Genomic DNA, 19,528 nt, shown 5'->3' with positions numbered 1-19,528 from the left:
TCTGATCTGTTTTGGCAAGAATCTCCATGTTTATAGCCTTCTCTGTCATCCCCTCTGGGAGCTCCATCACACTCTCTGGAAAGACGTTCCTGTGTAAACCATTTTGCAAGTGGATGAGACTTGATATGAACATTTGGTCTGTAGTCTTTGGTCTGTGTGCTGAGGCTACTTGGAGCTGCCACTCCTTGGATTCCTTTGTGGTTCATTAGGAGCAGCTAACACCCATCTGGCTGGATAAATTGGCTTTCCATCTAATTAATTCCATGGATTTTCTTCTGAAACCACCTACAGCTTTTGGAGTTGCAGCCTAAGTGCTTGCAAATTGGAAAGGTTCCTAGGGCTTAAATGGGGTCTCTTTGGTTTGCAGCAGTTATATGGGCAAAGACAGAGCCTTCAGAACTTATTAGTTGGGGTGCACGCGTGTGTGTGCGCGCGCACACACACACACACACACTGCTTTGTAACCGATATCATTTAGCCCTGTTAATATCTTTGTTTGTGTTTGTTGACAAGTGTACATGAAATGTAACTGGGAGCTAAGCAGGTGTCCAATGGAGGAGCCACATTCCAAACCTTTTGACACAATGCCACTGTCCTTACAGGTCAGGTTTGGTTTGTATTCCATAATGAGCTAGAGGTTGATTAAGCTGAGTGGTCATAACATACCTGTATGTCATTAAGGTAGAGGCACAAAGAGTAACTTGGGGATCTGTTCAACTGTGACTTGCAGCCATGGTTTGCATCCAGACTTGGGCTCATACACTCCTTTCCATATCCTCATGGCTGTTAAAAATTAAGAACTGAAAAGAGTTGAATGCACACACTTGAATGCAGTGTTTTGTGACAAAGGCTGTTTGTTTCTCAAATTTCTGCTTTTATTTACTGCAATCTTTGCCAGCTTATTTCAGGGTAAGCAATACCATTTTTATTATATCAGAACTGTCCCTGTCCCCACTAACTTCTTTATTCCAGGATAGTGCATAGCATCTCTTCTGCCTTCCTTCTTACAGTCTTCCTTTCAGAACTGGGTGTTTGTCATAAACCAAGGAAGTATCCAGAGAAGCTGCTCCAGTGCTATAAGACCCAGCTTTGTCTTCACTGTCCACAGGGCACATGTCTTGGTGACACCATCTGTAAGAGTTGCAGCAAAGCCCTTTGTGTACAACCGATTTAAACTGGAAATCTGGTTTTAAACTTTAAACCCATCACTGATTCTCCTACTGCATTAAGCAGAGGTGGTGAACCCTTGGCCCTCCAGGTGTTGCTCAGCTACATCTCCCATCAGCCTCTGTCAAGGCTGATGGGAGTTCTAGTTCAGCAACTTACGGCGGGCCATAGATTTCCCGCCTGGCTAAAGGTTTGCAAGAAACTGCCCTGATGTATGTGGGAAACTAAATACTATCTCTTTGCCATAAGCATCAACATTTAATATTAATATTTAGTGATGAGATTTGAGACCATCTGCTCTGCCACCTATTTTCTGGAGCCTAATGATCACAAGGCACGTGTGGTCCCTTTAGAAAACCAAACAGTACAGGGCAGGCTACTGGATAGATTTGACTGACCACTCTGAAATGCTTATGTGAGAGTTGACCACCTTCCCACCAATATCACACAGCTCTGTCCTCTCATCATGTCCCTCTCTCGCTTCCCTACATGCATACAGCCTGGCTCTCTAGAGCCGTATGAGAGGTTGTCGGATCTAAACTGCTTCTCTTCAGCCTTGACAGCTGCACTGACTTTCAGCATTCCAGGACTGCCCCCCCTTTCTTAAGCAGTTAAAAATATGAATATGTCTGTGCCATCTTAGAAATTGCTTTGGAGGATGGACTAAGCTTATTTAATACCTCTGAGCAGTATAGATGTCTGTGGCTGATGCATTCGGCCTGGCAGCATATTCCAGCAGGAGAACTCCTATGTAAAGCAAATATATAGGTAGTTAGCATTACTGAGCTATCGTCCTAGTAACATTATTCTGCTACAGCAGGGAGGGGAAACCTCAGGTTCAGGGGTCAAATATGGCGCTCAAGCACCTCTTAACTGGGCCCTTAAGGCTCTCCCTAGACCCACCCCTCACCACCCTTCTGTCATATAATATTTGCCTGTTTAGGCTGGCTGGAGTATTCCCTTGAGCTCTAATAATGCTGCTTGCTGGAGGACACAGGTGCATAGAAGCTACTCTATTGCAAAAGGTAAAATTTACATTTATTTCTCCACCACTTTGGGTTTTGGCCTTACTCATCACAAGTCTGTGGTCCCTGAAAGGATTCCCTGAATGGTATGCAACCCTCTAACTGAAAAAATTTCTCCATGCCTGTGCCAGAGATCTGCCAGTCATACATGAGTCATTCTGGCCCATGGTGGGCCTTTGTGGCATAGACTAGTTTGTGAATATCCCCCCATCCCCGTATACACCTAAAGTAACAGAAGTCCAAAGATCTAGTGCCATCTCTTTCACACCCCTGCCAGGTGTTTTGTCTTTGGCAAACTTAATTTCAGAGGCAAAAGCTGAAAAATGGAATTTAAACTAGAAGGTAATGGAGATAGTGTTTCCAGATGGGTGTATGCCTGAGGAAGTAGTCAATAGATCAGGTAGTCACAGGTGGTGGAACAGAAAATGGTAGTGATTGGGAGCAACAAGGAAAGATGACTTGGCCATTGGATTCTCTGAAATTACACTAATCACTGGCAGCCTGCTTGCTTAAAACTACAGCAGTTCACATGGACAGGAGATTGTGCATCCAGCATCTTCTGAAGAATTCCGAGACATGTTCTTAGGAACAATTGCCTCAGTGAAAATAAACTAGTCCAGCTTGATGTGCTGGCTTTCCAATAAATTCAGTTCTGTGCTGATAACTTAAATCTTTTTGATGTCCACTGATTTGGTGCTGCCCTCTTGTGTACTGCTATGTGCCATATGATGTTAGTTGTACTGAGGGAGCCAGACTCTCCTTTGTATCGGGAACCAGAACACATTTTGTGCCTGTCAAAAATCCTCTTTTGATTGTCAAGGTATTAGAAACAGCTGTTTTTCAATCATGGATTTCTTCTCCCTATCCCAAAGTAAATTTATTGCATCTTTTACATTAAGACATTTTACTCCTGCCTGAGATGAGTCACTTGCTACGTGGCTGTGCATCCAGTCAAAAAAATGCCACTTTTTAATCATTGGTCATAGACTCGCAATTCAGAGTTGGGTTGGAAGATCACCCAGAAATGCCTGGTGATCGTAAGCTTCAGCCTACTGCACTGAATTCTACATCATTCTGTAGTAAGCTGGCAAAGTGATTACAGTGGTGCCCTGCAAGACGAATGCCTCGCAAGACGGAAAACTCGCTAGACGAAAGAGTTTTCCGTTTTGGAGGTGCTTCGCAAAAACCAAGACGACAATGCCTTGCGAGTTCCTGCTGGTTTTTTTCCCCTCCCCCCCTAAGCCGCTTATTAGCTGATCCGATCAGCAGATAAGCCGCTAAAAGCCGCTAATAGCGCTAATCCGCTAATCCTCCAATGGGCTTACTTTGCAAGACGAAAAAACCGGTAGACGAAGAGAATCACAGAACGGATTCTTTTCGTCTTGCGAGGCACCACTGTATTTAACAGCATTTTTCATTACCTCCATAGATCCGTGCCAGAGCATAGGCAAAGTCTCTTGCAGACAGCTGCATCGCGGCTTCCCCCTTTAAGCTTATTTTCTGAGTGAACTGTCTGAGTTTGTGGAGAGCATTTTGAACTATTTGCACAGAAATTTCCAGTTCAGAGACGCTAAGCGCCACCTTCAACCTGGCCTGCAAGGAAATCAATCATATGGTAATCAGTGTTTCTCAAAACAGCCAGTACTGCTGTCCAATCTAAACCATCATTTCAGCTGTTAGCAAATCTGAACCAAAGTTTACATTTTTCCCCGGACAACTATGTTGATCTGAACAAGAAAGAGGCTTGGGGTACCTTAAAGGATTTACAGTTGTTAGTATGACATAAACTTTTAAGAACTTGAGTCCACTTTATCACATGTGTAAGCGTTATCACATAGTGCAATGGGGAGGGGGGAGTCTGTAGTCCTCCAGCTATTTTTAGACTACACCTATCATTCCTGAATAGTGCCCATGTCAGCTAGTTGATGGAGACACCAAATCCCATGTTGCAGCTTCCCAATCACATCTGGAGGGTCATTTCCCCCTCCCATGTCATAGAATAAACACACATGATGTTAGATGGAATGAAATACAAAAATACAGCCGGGATCAAATACGTTAAACCTTGAGTCAGAGCTTTCCAAACTGTGTTTCATGACATTTTAGTGTGTCGGCTGCAGTGTATAAGTGCAGCTGGTATAACCTTCCATTTGACAGCATGGCTAAGAATCAAGCCATCTATGCTAGATGTTTTTGTCACCTCTTAATAGTGGCCTGCTCCTCAACCTGTTACCCTCTGCCTTTCAGACTATAACTCCTGTTAGCCCCAGCCAACATGATGGTTAAAAAGTACAGTGATTTCTTAAATACTTTGGCCCCTATTACACACATGTCTATTCACAAACTCTAGAAAACAACCATTCGTCTTTATATTCATGATATTTGAGCTTTGTCTCTTTGAAAACCACTCTAGCACAGACAAACTGCTGCAATCTCTTCATCACAGCTGAGGGCACAGGAATGGATGTGGCTTATGCACTCCTTTCCACCTTCTGCAATCTTAAGAGTAGCTTAATGCAGCCTTCTCCAGCATGGTGCCCACCAGAGGGATTCAGCCACAAACTAGGCTATGTTCAATATGTTGGCTTTGGTGTATAAAACCCTATAGAACTTGGGACCACAGTACCTGAACGTTCATCTCACCCCCTATATACCCAGTCAATGATTATGCTCTGGAGGTGAGGGCCTTCTGCAGATGCCATCTTACCAGGAGGTTCATTCCACACATTGTAAGAATCAGGTCTTTAGGGTTCTGGCACCTGCCCTTTGGAATCTGCTCCTTTTGAACATTATGTGCCACTTCTGTTGCCTTTTTGGTACCTGCTGAAGACCTTCCTCTTTCAACAAGCCTTTTAAGCGGATATATTTCCCAGTCTGCATCTGTACTGGAATGGTTTTTAAGATGTTTGATTGTATTATTGCTTGCTTGCTTACTGGGCTCCTTTGGGTGGAAGGATGGAATATAAGTTTGGGTGGAAGGGTAGAATATAAGTTTAACAAAACCACACACACACACACACATACCATCACCCCCTGCCAGCACAACTCTGTTGGCCATGGCTGTTGGGAATTGCAGTCAAAACCATTAGGAAGGCACCAGGTTGGAAGGTAGGTATAGTTTAGGATTACATTTGTAGCAGTGGCATTAACAGTAAAGTGTCGCTTCAGGTTACAGACTCCGCTAACCCAGAAATAGTGCTTCAGGTTAAGAACTTTGCTTCAGGATGAGAACAGAAATCATGCTCCGGTGGCGCAGCGGCAGCAGGAGGCCCCATTAGCTAAAGTGGTGCTTCAGGTTAAGAACAGTTTCAGGTTAAGTACGGACCGCCGGAACGAATTAAGTACTTAACCTGAGGTACCACTGTATAGTTTAGGATTACATTTGTAGCAGTGACATTAACAGTAATGTGTCCTTGTTGAGGAATGCTCACCTGGGCAGTAGAGAAAAATGCATCCAGCACTTTTCCTTGGCTCTTGACTAGGGAGCGCAGAACATCCAGAGAGAGGATATTGGTTGTTCCTTCCCAGATAGTTAGCACCTGTCAGGGAGTCAGAAAAAAGTGGGACAGCAAACAAAATGACAAGTGAAGAAAGCCAAAATCTAAGACGTTGAGGGAAAGTTGAGATGTTAGACTAGTAATGGATAGAAGAGTAAGAACTGCATGTCACTCCAGATGAAATATCGCTACTGAAATCTCTGCAATATATCAATCTCTGCCAATCTGTCACCCTCCAGATGTTTTGGACTATAACTCCCACCAGCTCTAGCATTCTATGGCTGTGCTGGCTGGGACTGCCAAGAATTGTAGTCCAAAACAACTGGAGGGCACCAAGCTGGCAAAGACTGAAGAAAATAAATGTAGAAAGCTGAGAAAAAATTGCCCTTTCTGGTCACAAAATACACTGGTCAGCACGGTTTTGGGTTGGAAAATGGGTAGCAGAGGATGCTGAGCTCTTTCCTGACAGCTGCTTTCTACCATCTGTGATGTTCCCATCCAGACTATATTCACAAGCAGGGGAATAGCATGGGGCGGGGGGGGGGGGAGAGCAGCAGGCGCATGATTTTTAGGGGGTGTGAGCCACACAGGGATTCCTGTCCTACCTGCCTGCTGCTGGGGTTTATCAGCTCTGGAGCCTGGCCTGGCCTGACAGCTGTGTCCCCAGCCCCCTTGCTGAATGTCTGCCTGCCCAGTGTCAGGGTGGGATGGGGATTTGCCAGCCAAGGGCCATGTCGGTCAGCTAGGCTTCTCCCTGCATGGGTGGGCAGGGGTGTAGCCCCGCTTGATTCTGGTGGCCAGGGATGAACTAGCACGCAGGCTCCGTGAACCCTCCATGCCCCATGTACGTACACTTAGCAGTGTTGGCGGTGAGGGAAAGCCTGGCATGTTGGGTTTTCTGGGCCCTGTATGTCCGGCCCCCGCCCAGTGCACACTCGCCCCCGGCCAAAAAAAAAGAACAGAAGACCGCTGTAAACAAGTGAGAGTGGAATGGTGACACGTGCCCCCAGCCCTTCTCTGATGAAATGCAGTCTCCTGGATGTGCTTTGCAATAGAGAAGGGATTGTCCTCCAACTAATATTTTTGAATGCCCCTCCCAAATATAGCCTGTTTATGTTTGCATAACTATTCCATGATAGTGCTGAGAACTGGTCCATCTTTCACAATCTGCCAGCTCTGTTCATTCGTTACAGCAGACAGAGGGTTGGGGCATCTCAGGAGACTTATATCGGCTTACAATAAATATTCATGTTTGAAGAAATAACATTGGCACTAAGGGATTGTATCTAACTCATGATTAACACCTGCCGTTAAATTGAAGTCCCTGGTATTTGGCGTGTAAATCCAGTTACAAGCTGTAGGGACACAGTTTGAAGCTGCTCTTTCTAAGACATTCTGTATCAACAGCTGGTGCATTCTTAATCCTGGAGAAACTGATGCAGAGAGTACATTTTTCAACCTCAGAACTTTTACCTGAAAGAAGAGTGAAAATAACTAATTCTATTGTGAGCTTAGACCACTGTGACAAGCAATGTCTAAGCTCCTGGAGACTCCAAATAATGAAGCCACCACCAGGATTCTGAAGCCAGTTTTTGTCCCCTGCTCTACCTCAACAGCACTGCTATAGGATATAAGCTGCTAAAAGAAGGAGAAGCTAAAATGCCTTTTTTGCAGGGTGTGGGTGTGTGGCTTAATACCTGGGCATCCCGTAAAATTCCTGCCAGGCCTGTATCTTCCATGTAGCCCTGGCCTCCAAAACACTCCAGCCCTTCTGAGGTAACCGCAACAGCCTGCAACAAAGACATGCGGTATGTGCACATTCCCATTAACCTTGAACACCCAGAGATCTGCTCCTGGTCTCCGCCCATCTCTGACAACTTCATATACATCTAAAGCGCATTACAGACCTGTCAGCAGACTGGGGTGTGGGGAGGTCAAATGCAGCACATTTGCACTATCCCACTTTGCACTCTCTAGAATCTGGGGGTGGGAAAGGCTTGTTGAAAAGAGGATCAAGGCTAAGGGACCACCCTAGGGCAGAGGCCCATCCAGGTAAACATCTGAGTAGCTATCATTCCAATATGTTTATAATAGTTCAATTTCTTGAATACGCTTACCCTGGCAGGGTGTTACTATTTCACAACCACTTGGCCATTAAACAATTACCAAGTTTTGTCCTTTCCTTTCCTTTCCTTTCCTTTCCTTTCCTTTCCTTTCCTTTCCTTTCCTTTCCTTTCCTTTCCTTTCCTTTCCTTTCCTTTCCTTTCCTCCCCCACAATTAGCACCTGGCTCCTCTGTGAATCCTCCCTTTTTGCTTCAGAGCCCAATATGTAGCTAAACCATGAAACCAAATTCTAGGCCTTGAAACACTACTTGTTTCCCAGTGTAAAGTTTGGCAACAGCCGTCAGCAGCCTAAGCATGTGCTGGTCTTGTTCAGTGTCCTTCTTGGTTTCTTCTAGTCCAAGCAATTTCCCTATCTCCATCATCAGCAGGAATGCTCCTCGAGCTTGGACCTGCAGGAGCAAGACAGCGTGGGATCATTGGGGCAGGGTGGAGGAGCACACAATGTTCTTACAACAAGTATCACTTGGCTGCAGAAACAAAGATGTCATATTGGGCAAGGGCGGTAGCTGAGGGGCAGAACACCTGGTTGGCATACAAAAAGTCCCAGGATTCATCCCTGGAATATCCAGGTAGGGCTGGAAGTGTTCCCTGCCTGACACACTGGAAAGCCAGTGCCAGCTAATGTAGACAATAATGAACTAGATGGAAAACAATGTCTTACTCAGTTTAAGACAGATTCCTATGTCTTAAGGATTTTAGCTTACTGGTAGAGCATTTGCCTAGCATGCATTAGGTCCCAAGTTTGATGCCAGACATATCCAGCTAGGGCTGCCTGAAATCCTGGTTCAGTGCCCGATATATCCAGGTTCCCTGCCTGAAATCCTGGAGAGCCATTGCCACCACCTCTGGTCACTTCTTTTTGCACTTCCACTGGTAAGCTCCCACCCCACCTTGAGACAGAAAAACACGGGCATTCTGCTTTTCTAAGGGAGCTGCTGGATACAACAGAATTTATCTGAGGTCTGAAAAGCACATGGAGCTGAAAGAGGCTGTGAGAAAGAACCTCACTCTTCCAACTTCCTCCTTCGGCTCTATGGGCTTTTCAAGGGAGAAAGAAGAAACCACCTTCACCTCACGACCAAGAGGAAGGTGAATGTGGAGGGGAGTCTCACGTGCTTCATAGGTGGCAGGGGAAGACCTCAAGGGTCAAGGTCAAACAAAACCAGCACCTCTGAATGCTCACCTCCATTCGAGCCAAAGTCTGCATGTGCAAAGGGTGAGCCTTCAGGGGTTTCCCAAAGGCTTCCCTCTTGGTGGCATAATCTCTTGCCAGGGCGATCACTCTGGAGATGGAAGGCAATTTTTAGCTAATTAAATGCAAAGGTCACATGTGAGAAGACATGCCCCAAGGTCGCAAAGGCCACAGCTGTTGAGAGGAGTGACTAACCTGTGGCCTTCCAGATGTTGCTGGACTACAACTTGCACCAGCCCCAGCCAGCATGGCCAATGGTCAGAAATTATGGGAGCTGTAGTCTGACAACATCTGGAGTGTCTCAGGTTCCTCATTCTTCCTCTGTGTAGACTTCTGATTGAGGTAGCTAATTATAGCCCACAAGCAGTGGTTTTATTTGAGAGATAGTAACATGGAAGTTACCATCTGCACCATACACTGCAAGTACATGATTCTCCCAAAGGAATCCTGGGAACTGTAGTTTACTACCACCATTTGGAAACCAGGAGTTTCTTAACAGCATTTTCACAGCCAACCTCATCTTACTTTAATGCTTATTCAGACAGCAGCATGATTCAAAGAACCATAATTAAGCCCAAGGGCCCAGTAGGTCTTAGGGAAGAGGACATGAATTACCTTCTCATGCACGCAACTGCATAAATGACATTGTGGATCCTAGTGATGGTCAGCATGTTTGCAATGGAAGCCACACCCCGGCCCTCTGCAGAGATCTGGAAGCATGAAGCAGAAAAAGCCAGAATAAGGTTAATTAGCATGGTCTGGATTGCAATTTAGTAAAAATGGAATCTATTTGCTTTCTCTCATGTTCTCCCTGGGGCATAAAAAGCCTATAATACCTTTTCTGCCTGCCCGTAACTCCTAAGCAGAGCAGTGGGAACTCTGCACAAATTCTTCAGTCAAGAAATACGTACACACAGCACAGTTGCATAGATACATATCTAGCCATTAGGAAGGGAAGAGCAGCTCATAGGGTATAAACAACAGGAATGGGGTGAGGGGGCAGCTCAGTAAGCAAAACAAACCTGAAACATGCTAACAGACAATTGATGCAATTCTTTGGTAAGGATCTGCATAACAGAAGCAGAAAGGGCACGAAGGCCAAGGAACAAATTTTCGAGGATGCCAGTGGTGGATGGGACCAAAGGCAAAAGTGATCATGGACAATAATCTACTTTCAACACACACACCTCTTTATTCTCCATCCAGACAAACAAAGGCCATTATTGGAGTTCGAGGACACATTCCACCCTGGCCAGAAAAAAAAACAACCCTTGTGGTATAAAATAGGGCCAGTAGGGTGTGTGGCATGAGGAGTTTTAAGGCCCAGATAGAGAGACCCGGAGCACCGCATTTGGCCTCCGGGTCTGAGGTTCCCCATCTGTGAGGAGATTGTAAGGTAGAGGCCACAGAGTGCATTGGCCTGCTCTTAGTCTTCCTCTGAGTACCATAGTACTCCAGAAGGCATTGTTCAACAGTCTGATGCTGTTTCTTTTTTGCTAGTAACTTGGTTTTCCTAAGGAGGCGGAAATTCTAATCCATGCTGCTTTGGCTGTTAGATGTCTGCTTCTGCACCTGCATGGCAGCTCCATGCATGGGCAAAATCCACAGAGAGCTGCTCTGCTCCAGAGCACCTTCCTTTCATTGGTCTCATACCAGGGAGGTAGAAACTGAGCTTTGCAGGAAGTTTTCCTCCACACCTTTTTCTTTTTGCTCACCTTGAGTGACTTGGCTCCATTTAGGAGGAGCTCTTTGATTTGATTTATTACGGCCATTGGCCCATATCTAAAACAATACATCAAGATTTATCCATAAACAAACAATTTAAAACAATTCCAAGTTAAAACACCCATATAAAACCAATTTTACTTCAATTAAGTAAACACTATATACAATAAGCTCCCTCTGTGTCAACCGTAATTCAAATCCCTTGGGGATATGCGTCTTAGTTCTGGCACTTATTGATGGTTCTTAAGTTTGGCTAAGCTGTCAGAGTCATACAGTGATCCATTTCTCCTCTTATGAAATAAGACATTAATCAGGTATCTAGCGACTGCAAGGGATCTACTTGAGTCTTCGTCGTTTAATAAGTATATTATTTGGGCTTCCTGAGGTCTGTCAGCAATTCTCGATAAATATGGGGCCAGAAACTTGGACCGTGGAGCCGAATGTAATGGACAACAGAAGATTGTATGGTATAACGATTCTATAGATCCACTTTTACAGTCACAGAGGAGTGAGATCTGTCCGTTGGAGAGTCTGTTACCCAACACATTTGATGGGAAAACATTGAATCTAGCCTTTATAAAGGCATACCTGTGCATCACCACAGATAAGGTAGTTAAATAAGCTGGGAGTTTCGTTGGTGGTGTTAAGCCAAGGTTTATCGGCGAACAGGTGCCACCACCTGTCGCAATATTAAATTGTAAATCGATCTCCTCTAATCTGTGAGTTATAATTCTCTTGGCAGAAATTAAATCCAATTTTAGTAGTTCAGATGGAGATAGTCCTAAGGACACAAGTTTCCCATGTATTATTTTTGCCCAAGGGCTAGGGAAGTCATCTCTCCAGAGACACTGTATCAAGTGGAGATATGGGAGTTTATGCCATAATGCCAACCAGTAACAGAGGATGCATTTCCATAGTGTGGTTTCTAGAGATGTCACATTTAGTTCAAGTCGTATAGCTGTATTGCCTACACACCTGGGTAGTTTTAGCAACCTTCTTAGCAGTTGGTTTTGGATTACCTCCAACTGGGTTAGATTCACAAAGGACCCCCATATTGGGATTGCATATGCTATTGTTGCAATCACCTTTGCCTTGAAAACTTTTAACACTGATGGAATATGGAAAGCCCCATCTGAAAAGAAAAAATGCAGTAGCGCAAAGGAAAGGGCTTTAGCTCTATTTAATACATATGCAAGATGGACCTTCCAGCCCATGTTGTGTTGGAGAAGGACACCCAAGTATTGAAATTTAAAAACTTGGTCTATGGCTTTCCCGTCTATTCTCCAATTATAGGTTTTTCGACTCTTGGTGAAAATTAGGACTTTGGACTTTGCGTGATTAATTGTAAGAAAATTTGATTTGCAGTAAGCACCAAAAATTTTTAAGGCCCTCCTAAGGCCAACTCTTGAAAAAGATAGGATCACTGCGTCGTCTGCGTAGAGTAGAAGGGGGCAACGATATTGGGCAAGCCGGGGGGCGTGGATCGTCTCTTGAGAATCTATCAGAGGCGCCCTCATATCGCTTATAAATAGATTAAAAAGGGTCGGAGCAAGGATACATCCTTGACGAACACCTCTATTGATGGTTACTGGATTCGAGAGGTCTCCTGCCGGAGTGATTCTCACCCTAGCGGCCGATCCGTCATGCAGTTTAGTTATTAGCCACAAAAGCCTTTTGTCTATTCCCCATCGTGCTAATTTCCCCCAAAGTAGTCCTCTGGGGATGCTGTCAAAAGCAGCCTTTAAATCAATAAAGGCCGCACAAAGTTGGCCTCTAATTGGGGCGGAATATTTCCGGGCAAGGTGGTATAAAACTAAGACATGATTGACCGCTGACTGATTCGATCTAAAACCAGCCTGTTCAGGCCCAATCAGGTTGTTCTCTTCGGCCCACTTAGTAAGCTTAGTTAACAAGAACCGTGCATATATTTTCCCAATTATGGACAATAAGCTGATATTCCTGTAATTTCCCGGATCATCTGTCGAGCCCTTTTTTATGAATTGGAATAATAATCGCATCCTTCCATATTCTTGGAACCTTCCCACTGTTGTTTACGGCATCAAAAGTAACGGCCAGGATTTTCGCCCACCAGTCTGCGTGAAGTTTTATAGCTTCCGCCAGGACTAGGTCAGGACCGGGGGCTTTTCCAACTTTGAGATTAGAAATGAGACCGTGGATTTCTTCCGGGTCAGTGGGTGGCCAAAGAGGGAGCTGCTCATAGAATCCATCGATTGTATTAATATTAAGGTCTGGTAAGGCAAAATAGTTTTGCAGGAAGTTTTCCTCCACACCTTTTTCTTTTTGCTCACCTTGAGTGACTTGGCTCCATTTAGGAGGAGCTCTGCGGTCGGCAGTTGCCTTGTGCCCAGCTTGTCTTTCAGCCGTTGTATCTCAATCCCATTCAGCTTCCCTTCCTCATCGCGCATCTTCAGGTAGAACAGAGACAGACCTTGGGAACCCTGCAGCCGAGAATGCAAAGGTGAGAAACACTGACTGGTAACAAGGAGAATGGAGCTAGAATGAATACATTGTGCAATACATTAGTGCAGCAATGGGAAACCTCCAGTCTGTGAACCAAATTAGGCCAGGCAAGGGTTCTCTTTGGCCTGTGAAGCTGTTTTCTGCAAACCAAGCCCACCTGATCCTCACCTGACACGTATGTGAAATGAGGATGTGGCAGGCAAAGACATGGCTGTAAGGGAACAATCAGGATCCTTAAAGTGTACTACGCTGGACAGTTTCTTGGCAAACAAGGTTTGCTGTCAGTGCTGATCAGCTTCTTCGATGATGATGCAAACCCTGCAGGGATTGGCTGTGCTACAGAGTTCTCAGAGCTTCTTAGTGCAGCTGATTCCTGCCCAAAGGGGGTCTTGCTATAAGCGCTGATCAGCTGATTAACACAGCCCAATGGATCATGTGATGTCAGGTGAGGGGCAGGTAAGTGGCCCCAACGCCTGTCAAAATGGCCAGTGAAGGACCCTGTTTCTCACCCCTCTTCCACATTACTGATTACTGCTTGTGAGCTGGTCCTTCAGTTTCCCCAGTTAGGAATCTGACCTGCTGTATTTGTCCATCAGCAGTCATGCTCCTTGCCAGTGTCAAAGTTATATCTGAATCGGTGGCCGAAGTAAACCATTTCAAGCCATGGAGACTGTAGCTGCCATCAGGGAGTTCCAGGGCTACTGTCTCTGTGCCACTAGCTGCAAGAAAAGAACACCCAGTCTTAGCTGCTGCTGATCTTCACAAATAACCAGCACTGGCTTCAAGCTGAAGAAAAAGCAACATTATCATTCAGCAGTGTAGAGAAAAAAGAAGCTGGCACCTCAGTAACCTTGGGAAAAGGTCATGGCACCTGCTTCATATGAAGAAGTTCCCAGGATCAAACCCCAGCATTTCTAGGTAGGGCTGGCAAAGACCCCTGCCCCAAGCCCTGGACAAAAGCTGCCAGTCTGTGTAGGTAATACTGACTCTGTATAAGGCAGCTTCCTATGTTCCTAAGGTGAAACTTAAGCAATAGGAAAACTTAAGCAGCTACAATGTTCGCAATCTATAGGATTGGTTATATATTACCTTCCCACCAGCAATGTTGCCATGGTGATTACTATGGGCCTGGCCTATGTGACAATAATAATAATAATTTATTATTTATAACCTGCCCATCTGGCTGTGTTTCCCCAGAAGCCTGCGGATAGATCTGAGTTCAAGTTTCACAGAATCACATGAGAAAGCATTAGAAACTATCAAATTTTATTCATAAAGTCATGGTGGTGCTGTGAGTTAATTGAATTTTTAAACTGTGAGACTGCACATGCTTAAGAGTATTATCTTTCTTATTACCAGGTTGGTAAACTGTTTTTTATTTGTTCGTTTTTCTTTTCAATTAGAAATGTGGAAGCAGTTAAAAGCATGGAATGGAAGAGGTGTTGGGAGAAATGTTAATTGTGCATTTCTCAACAGACGTTATACACATGGCCATCTAAATGACCTCTCGCCATGCCTCAACAGACCCTTAGGCTGATGGTGTAACATTATCTAACTGCACCACCACTCATTTCTTAAGGCATTTTGTATTGCACTCTGTGTCAGACTTCCCACTTTGGGGCAGACTTACCAACATCAGAGCCCCCTCTGCGTTCAGTCATCCACTGGCCAGAAGTCCAGAATTTGGCAGGGTCACGTGTTGTCAAGTGGATAAAAACTTCTTTGAGGGGTTTGGGGATACCCAAGGACTGTTGGGAGTTGCAGGAAACAGACGGAAGAAAGAACAACAAACAGGATTTCCTCTCCTGGTTCCTTCCACAGCAGCCCAAAGCTCCTTTGTCCTGTCATTTGTTGCTCCTCCCTTTTTATTTTTCTGCATGCTTTGGGAGGCCAGGTGGGAGGAGAGCTGGTCTCAGCAGGACTCCCTGAATTCTTCAGCAGCCTGCCTCATTTCTGTCTCCTGGCCCCATTCCTCTGACACCTCTGAGGCTCGGCTGCCTTCCGCCACAGCCTATTCCTGCTCACCAAACATGTTGCTTATTCAGCTTTCAACACTTTCCTCTGACCCTGCATCATTGTCCTATCACAAATGCCCTGGTTCTGAGCCTTCTTTGCCTGGTGGTTCCCTTGCTGGTGCCTCCCACCACTCCTCTGCATCCAACCAGTCCATGACAAGTCTGGCTAGGGCTGGGTAAGCTGCAAAGTCAGGCAAGGGACCTTTTCCACAGAGGTCTTACACAACTCCAGATAGTCAGGGTTAGACTTTGGTCTTTTAAATATCAGTGGCGCCCTGTGCAAGGCCAAATTTGGAGCCCCACCCCCGGCCTTTGCCTTCCATTCTGCTCTGTTCACTATGGTGCCCTGTAGGCTCAGAGCCCAGTGTGGTAGAACCAGTTGCGCTGTCAAAGATCTGCCTCTGAGATAATGACCAAAAGGTTTTTCAGCAGAGCTGGCTGATATGCATCAATTTGGATCTAAGCAGAGCCAGAATGCCACATATGCACCAGTTTTGCTAACTCCCAATCTGGCCTTATTAGGGAAGGCCTTGGGGAACTGAGGAATATGTCTTATATAGACCATTAGCCTAGCTCAGTATGAGTCTAGCAGCTTTCCAAGGTTTGTAAATAATAGTGTTGTGCATAGGGGTTTTGTTTTTTGGTAAGGGGACCTTATGGGTAGGGCGTTTTACTTTGGTAGCAGCATTCCAGAAATGAACCCCCAACTTAGTCTAATTCAGAGCAATGCAATATAGTGATCTACCTGCTGAGCACTGACTTGTGATCTCACCTCTATTACTTTTGCTGCTCCATCAGTCATAGCCAGAGGACATGAAAAAAGACCAGAAGAAGGTGCGAAAAGATACAGTTTGGCAATCTGATGAACGCGGCTGTGGAAGGAGAAACAAAGCCTTGCTGAATTTAGAAATGCCAAGGGGAAAATATATTTGCTATAGAGAGATCTCAGCTGGATTATAGCTACACAAAAACACAAGAAGAGCTTGGCTAAAGGCCTATCAGGTTCAGCACTCTGTTCTCACAGTGGCCAACCAGATGCCTCAATGAGAAGCTCACAAGCAGGACATGAGTACAACAGCAGTCTTCCCACTTCCAAATCCCAGCAAATGATGTTCAGAGGCTTACTGCCTTCAACAGTGGAGGCAGAACATAGCCATCGTAGCTACTAGCCATTGATAGTAGCCTTACATGAATTTGCCTTGCTGACTTTTAAAGCCATCCAAATCGGTGGCCAATCATTACATGCTGTGGGAGTTCTACTGTGGGAGTTCTTTCATCTAGAAAAGTGTCACTATCCCCACTGGAGGGACATTTCATTTTGAATGGCACTGGAGGTATATGGACATGTTCGCCGCCCTGAAGTGTGGCCAACTGAGTCTGAAAGTGTCAACTAAATTTGTACCTCCAGTTAGAGTATCTCCTCTCATAAGCCTCAGCAATCAGCCCCTCCTCAGCCGAGATCTCTTTCATCCTCTTCCAGGCTGGGCAGGTGATAATTTCATCCACACGCCGCCCCCAGGCATCAAACTGCTTAAGTTGTGGAGGGTTTATCCCACACTCGCGTCCCAGGAGATCAATTTCATCCTTCACTCGAGCCCCAAACTGTTCAAGGTCCAAACTTACGGCAGCAAACACCTGCAAAGTAAAAGAATGTGGGCAGATGGACAAGTATGTATGTATGTATGTATGTATCTATGTATAAATAAAAAATAAAATAAAATAAAATAAAAACAAAGCATCACAGCAAGCAGAACATAAAACAAAGTATTGGGCTCCCTGTTTGACCTCACCTGTCTCTTGTACTGATCATACCTGAGTATTATGTATTGCTGCTATTTGAAATGTGCTTATGTTATAAAGAATCAACCCCACTGCCTGTACTTTTGGACTTTCCTCCAAAACATGGCTTGGGAGACTGTCTTGCACTTTAAAAAATTACTACTTAATAACTGCACATACATAATGACCCATACATAGTTCACTTTTCACCTGCTTCAACTAGCGAGGTTTGTTTTTAACTGTGGACAGCAGCTTGGGAACAGGGCAAACTGCTGGCTTCTTGCATAACTTTTAAGCAAAGAACAAACACCAATTTGATTTTTAAATCAGTGGAGGGCAAGATACTTTACTGTAACTCAGGGGAAGAGCATCTGCTTTGTAGACAAAAGGTCCCTAGTTCAATCCCCAATGGTGGCTCCAGGTAGGGTTGGGAAAGGTTCCCTGTCCAAACCCCTGGAGAGCTGCTGCCAGTCAAATATAGACAATACTGAGCTAGATAGGCCAATTGGTTTGATTCAGTGGAAGGTACCTTCCTCTTTAGGGTCAAGTAACACACGTGAGAGAACAGGACCTTTAGCAACATGCAAAAGATAGTGGTGGCTTGTGCAGTGGTCCTTGGTATAGGAATAGGAATTTTACTAACCTGTCTCTATTTCCATTTTCAAGAACAACTTTGGAATTCAGTGTAGGCTGCTACATTTGGATGAATGGGGTGCTGCCCTAAGAGTCTCAGTCTTGCTTTTTTAAAAATCTGAGGAAGTAGTCAAATCCATGTAAATTGTCTGTGCAAACGAGCTGAGATTCTTGCATTGTAGGGGGTTGGATGAGATTACCTGTGGAGTCCCTTCTAATTCTACAATTCTAGGAGTCTCTAGATGTCACAGAACATTTTGTGTGTGTATGCACATGCATTAAATATATATCTGTGTGTCTATGTATAGAATATGATATATAAAATACAGACCTCAGTTGGTAGCTGTGATTTCAAGTAATCCTGAAGAAAAGCATCTTCCAGGTATGGATTTCCAATCCTAGGCTGTTCTTGACAAAAGACCCCAATTTCTTTCCTGGCAAAAAGCTCCCTTGGGTGCTGTGAGGAGCATTTTTGATCCATGGGCTCCGCTTGCTGATTCCAGCCTTTGGAAAACGCGATTGGCCTCTTTGTACTTTTGATTCCCAAATACTTGCCAAAATAAATAAAGAAACAAACAAACCAAAAGCCAAAAAGCAAACCAAAAGCGGCCAAAGAAAGAACCTAGCGGGCGCGTTTGTTTCGCCTTGAGCCACCTCCACCTTCCAACAACACGATTAAACAGTTCAGTAAAGGCGGAAGCCGAAACGGGGGCGATCCTGCGTGCATAAACAAGTTTAGAAAGAGACAGCTCCTCTGCGGGCCAGGCGGTCAATTGCCCCAGAGGCATGGCTGGGGTTTGCATAAAAAGAAAAAAATGGATCTTTCCCTTGCGCTAGTGGCTAGCCGGCAGGTTGAGGCCGGCGAGCAACGCCGAAAGGTACACTTTGCAATGCACCCATCTGAAGGTTTCCCCAACTTCGGCAAAAGGAGGAAAAGGAAACAGCGGAGCTGGCGGAGCAGACTCCCTCCCTCGACCCGAGCCAACTTCATTTGCAAGAAAATAGGAAGCTGCCCCTTGGTCCATCGAGCTCAGTATTGTCCACAAACCCTGGCAGCAATCGCTCTCCAGTTTTTCAGGCAGCGAGTCTCTCTCAGCCCAGCTTTTGGAGATAGATGCTTTGAGGCACTGAACCCGGATTAATGCTTAATATGAAACTAAACGGCCCGAGGTTTTCCCTCAGACGGAGGTTTTTCCCCCCTCAGGTCAAATAGAATCCTGCACCCTTCCCCGCCTAAATTCAGCGCCCGGCTGAGCGAGCGTCAGAGTCGACCGTTGAATTTAGGCGGGAAGCGGGCAGGATTCTATTCGACCTGAAGGGAAGCTTCGTCTGAGGGAAATTGCGGCTTTCCTTCCCGCCGTTGCAAAACTCCCCCAGATATATAGGGAAAGAAGGAAACAAATGTCCCCAGTGCTTGCCCCAATTTCGAGATAGCCTACAGCCTAATTAGAGGTCTGGAGAAGCTTAGTTTCTTCTCAGTTTGAAAATAGCCCTCCTCTGATCTGATCCTGAGCGGGAAACGCGCTCAGGGACACTTCAGCTGCCCTTCACGCGTTGCAGGGGTCGCTTAGTATTCATTTCTTAAATTTATAATTCATTGCAAATGAGCCCAGGAAGGCAAATACTTCTGTAATAAAACAATACAATTAACGACTAAACAAACAAACAAAAAAAGAACTTCCAAAAGCAGTTTAAAAACCTCTGGGTAGAAATTCACCTGCTCTCACAGCTAAACATTTCAGTCCCCCCCCCCCAATAATATTTATTAGTAGTTTCAGAGTTATAAAAAGAAAAAAAAACATTAAAAAACAACACTATAATACATAAAAAGAAGGAAAAACAAAACAAAACACAAAAACCAATACAACAAAAAGATAAAAAGAAAAAAG

General features: G+C 45.0%; 2 protein-coding genes across 16 annotated transcripts in view; one reads left to right on the top strand and one right to left on the bottom strand.

Annotated features, from left to right (window-relative positions):
* Positions 1-19,528, top strand: part of HORMAD2 (HORMA domain containing 2) — a 95,037-nt gene that overhangs the window by 45,682 nt on the left and 29,827 nt on the right. For 5 of the 15 annotated variants that reach the window (XM_083478805.1, XM_083478803.1, XM_083478800.1 and 2 more), the window contains exon 1: positions 18,922-19,091. The exons of 4 other annotated variants lie outside the window; for them this stretch is intronic. The gene's annotated coding sequence lies outside the window, so the exon portion shown is untranslated. Of the gene's footprint in view, positions 1-18,908; positions 19,092-19,528 lie in introns of those variants that run through there. 6 more of the 15 variants (XM_083478813.1, XM_083478804.1, XM_083478812.1 and 3 more) reach the window with 2 other exon arrangements.
* Positions 854-18,830, bottom strand: LOC310694880 (acyl-CoA dehydrogenase family member 11-like). The gene is made up of 14 exons (XM_083478670.1): positions 17,971-18,830; positions 16,630-16,862; positions 16,000-16,099; positions 14,843-14,960; positions 13,789-13,931; positions 13,041-13,190; positions 9,622-9,716; positions 8,998-9,097; positions 8,063-8,203; positions 7,387-7,479; positions 5,624-5,731; positions 3,614-3,785; positions 1,848-1,914; positions 854-1,131 (listed from the first exon to the last, which is right to left on the bottom strand). The coding sequence occupies exons 1-14, from the start codon at positions 18,118-18,120 to the stop codon at positions 1,005-1,007; spliced, it is 1,797 nt and encodes a 598-aa protein (XP_083334796.1). The 5' UTR covers positions 18,121-18,830; the 3' UTR covers positions 854-1,004.

The sequence above is a fragment of the Podarcis liolepis genome (genome assembly GCF_965112155.1).
Source record: "Podarcis liolepis genome assembly, chromosome: 15".
Classification (NCBI taxonomy): Eukaryota; Metazoa; Chordata; class Lepidosauria; order Squamata; family Lacertidae; genus Podarcis; species Podarcis liolepis.
Note: the sequence above shows the minus strand (reverse complement) of the source record. Positions and strands in the feature narration are given on the sequence as shown.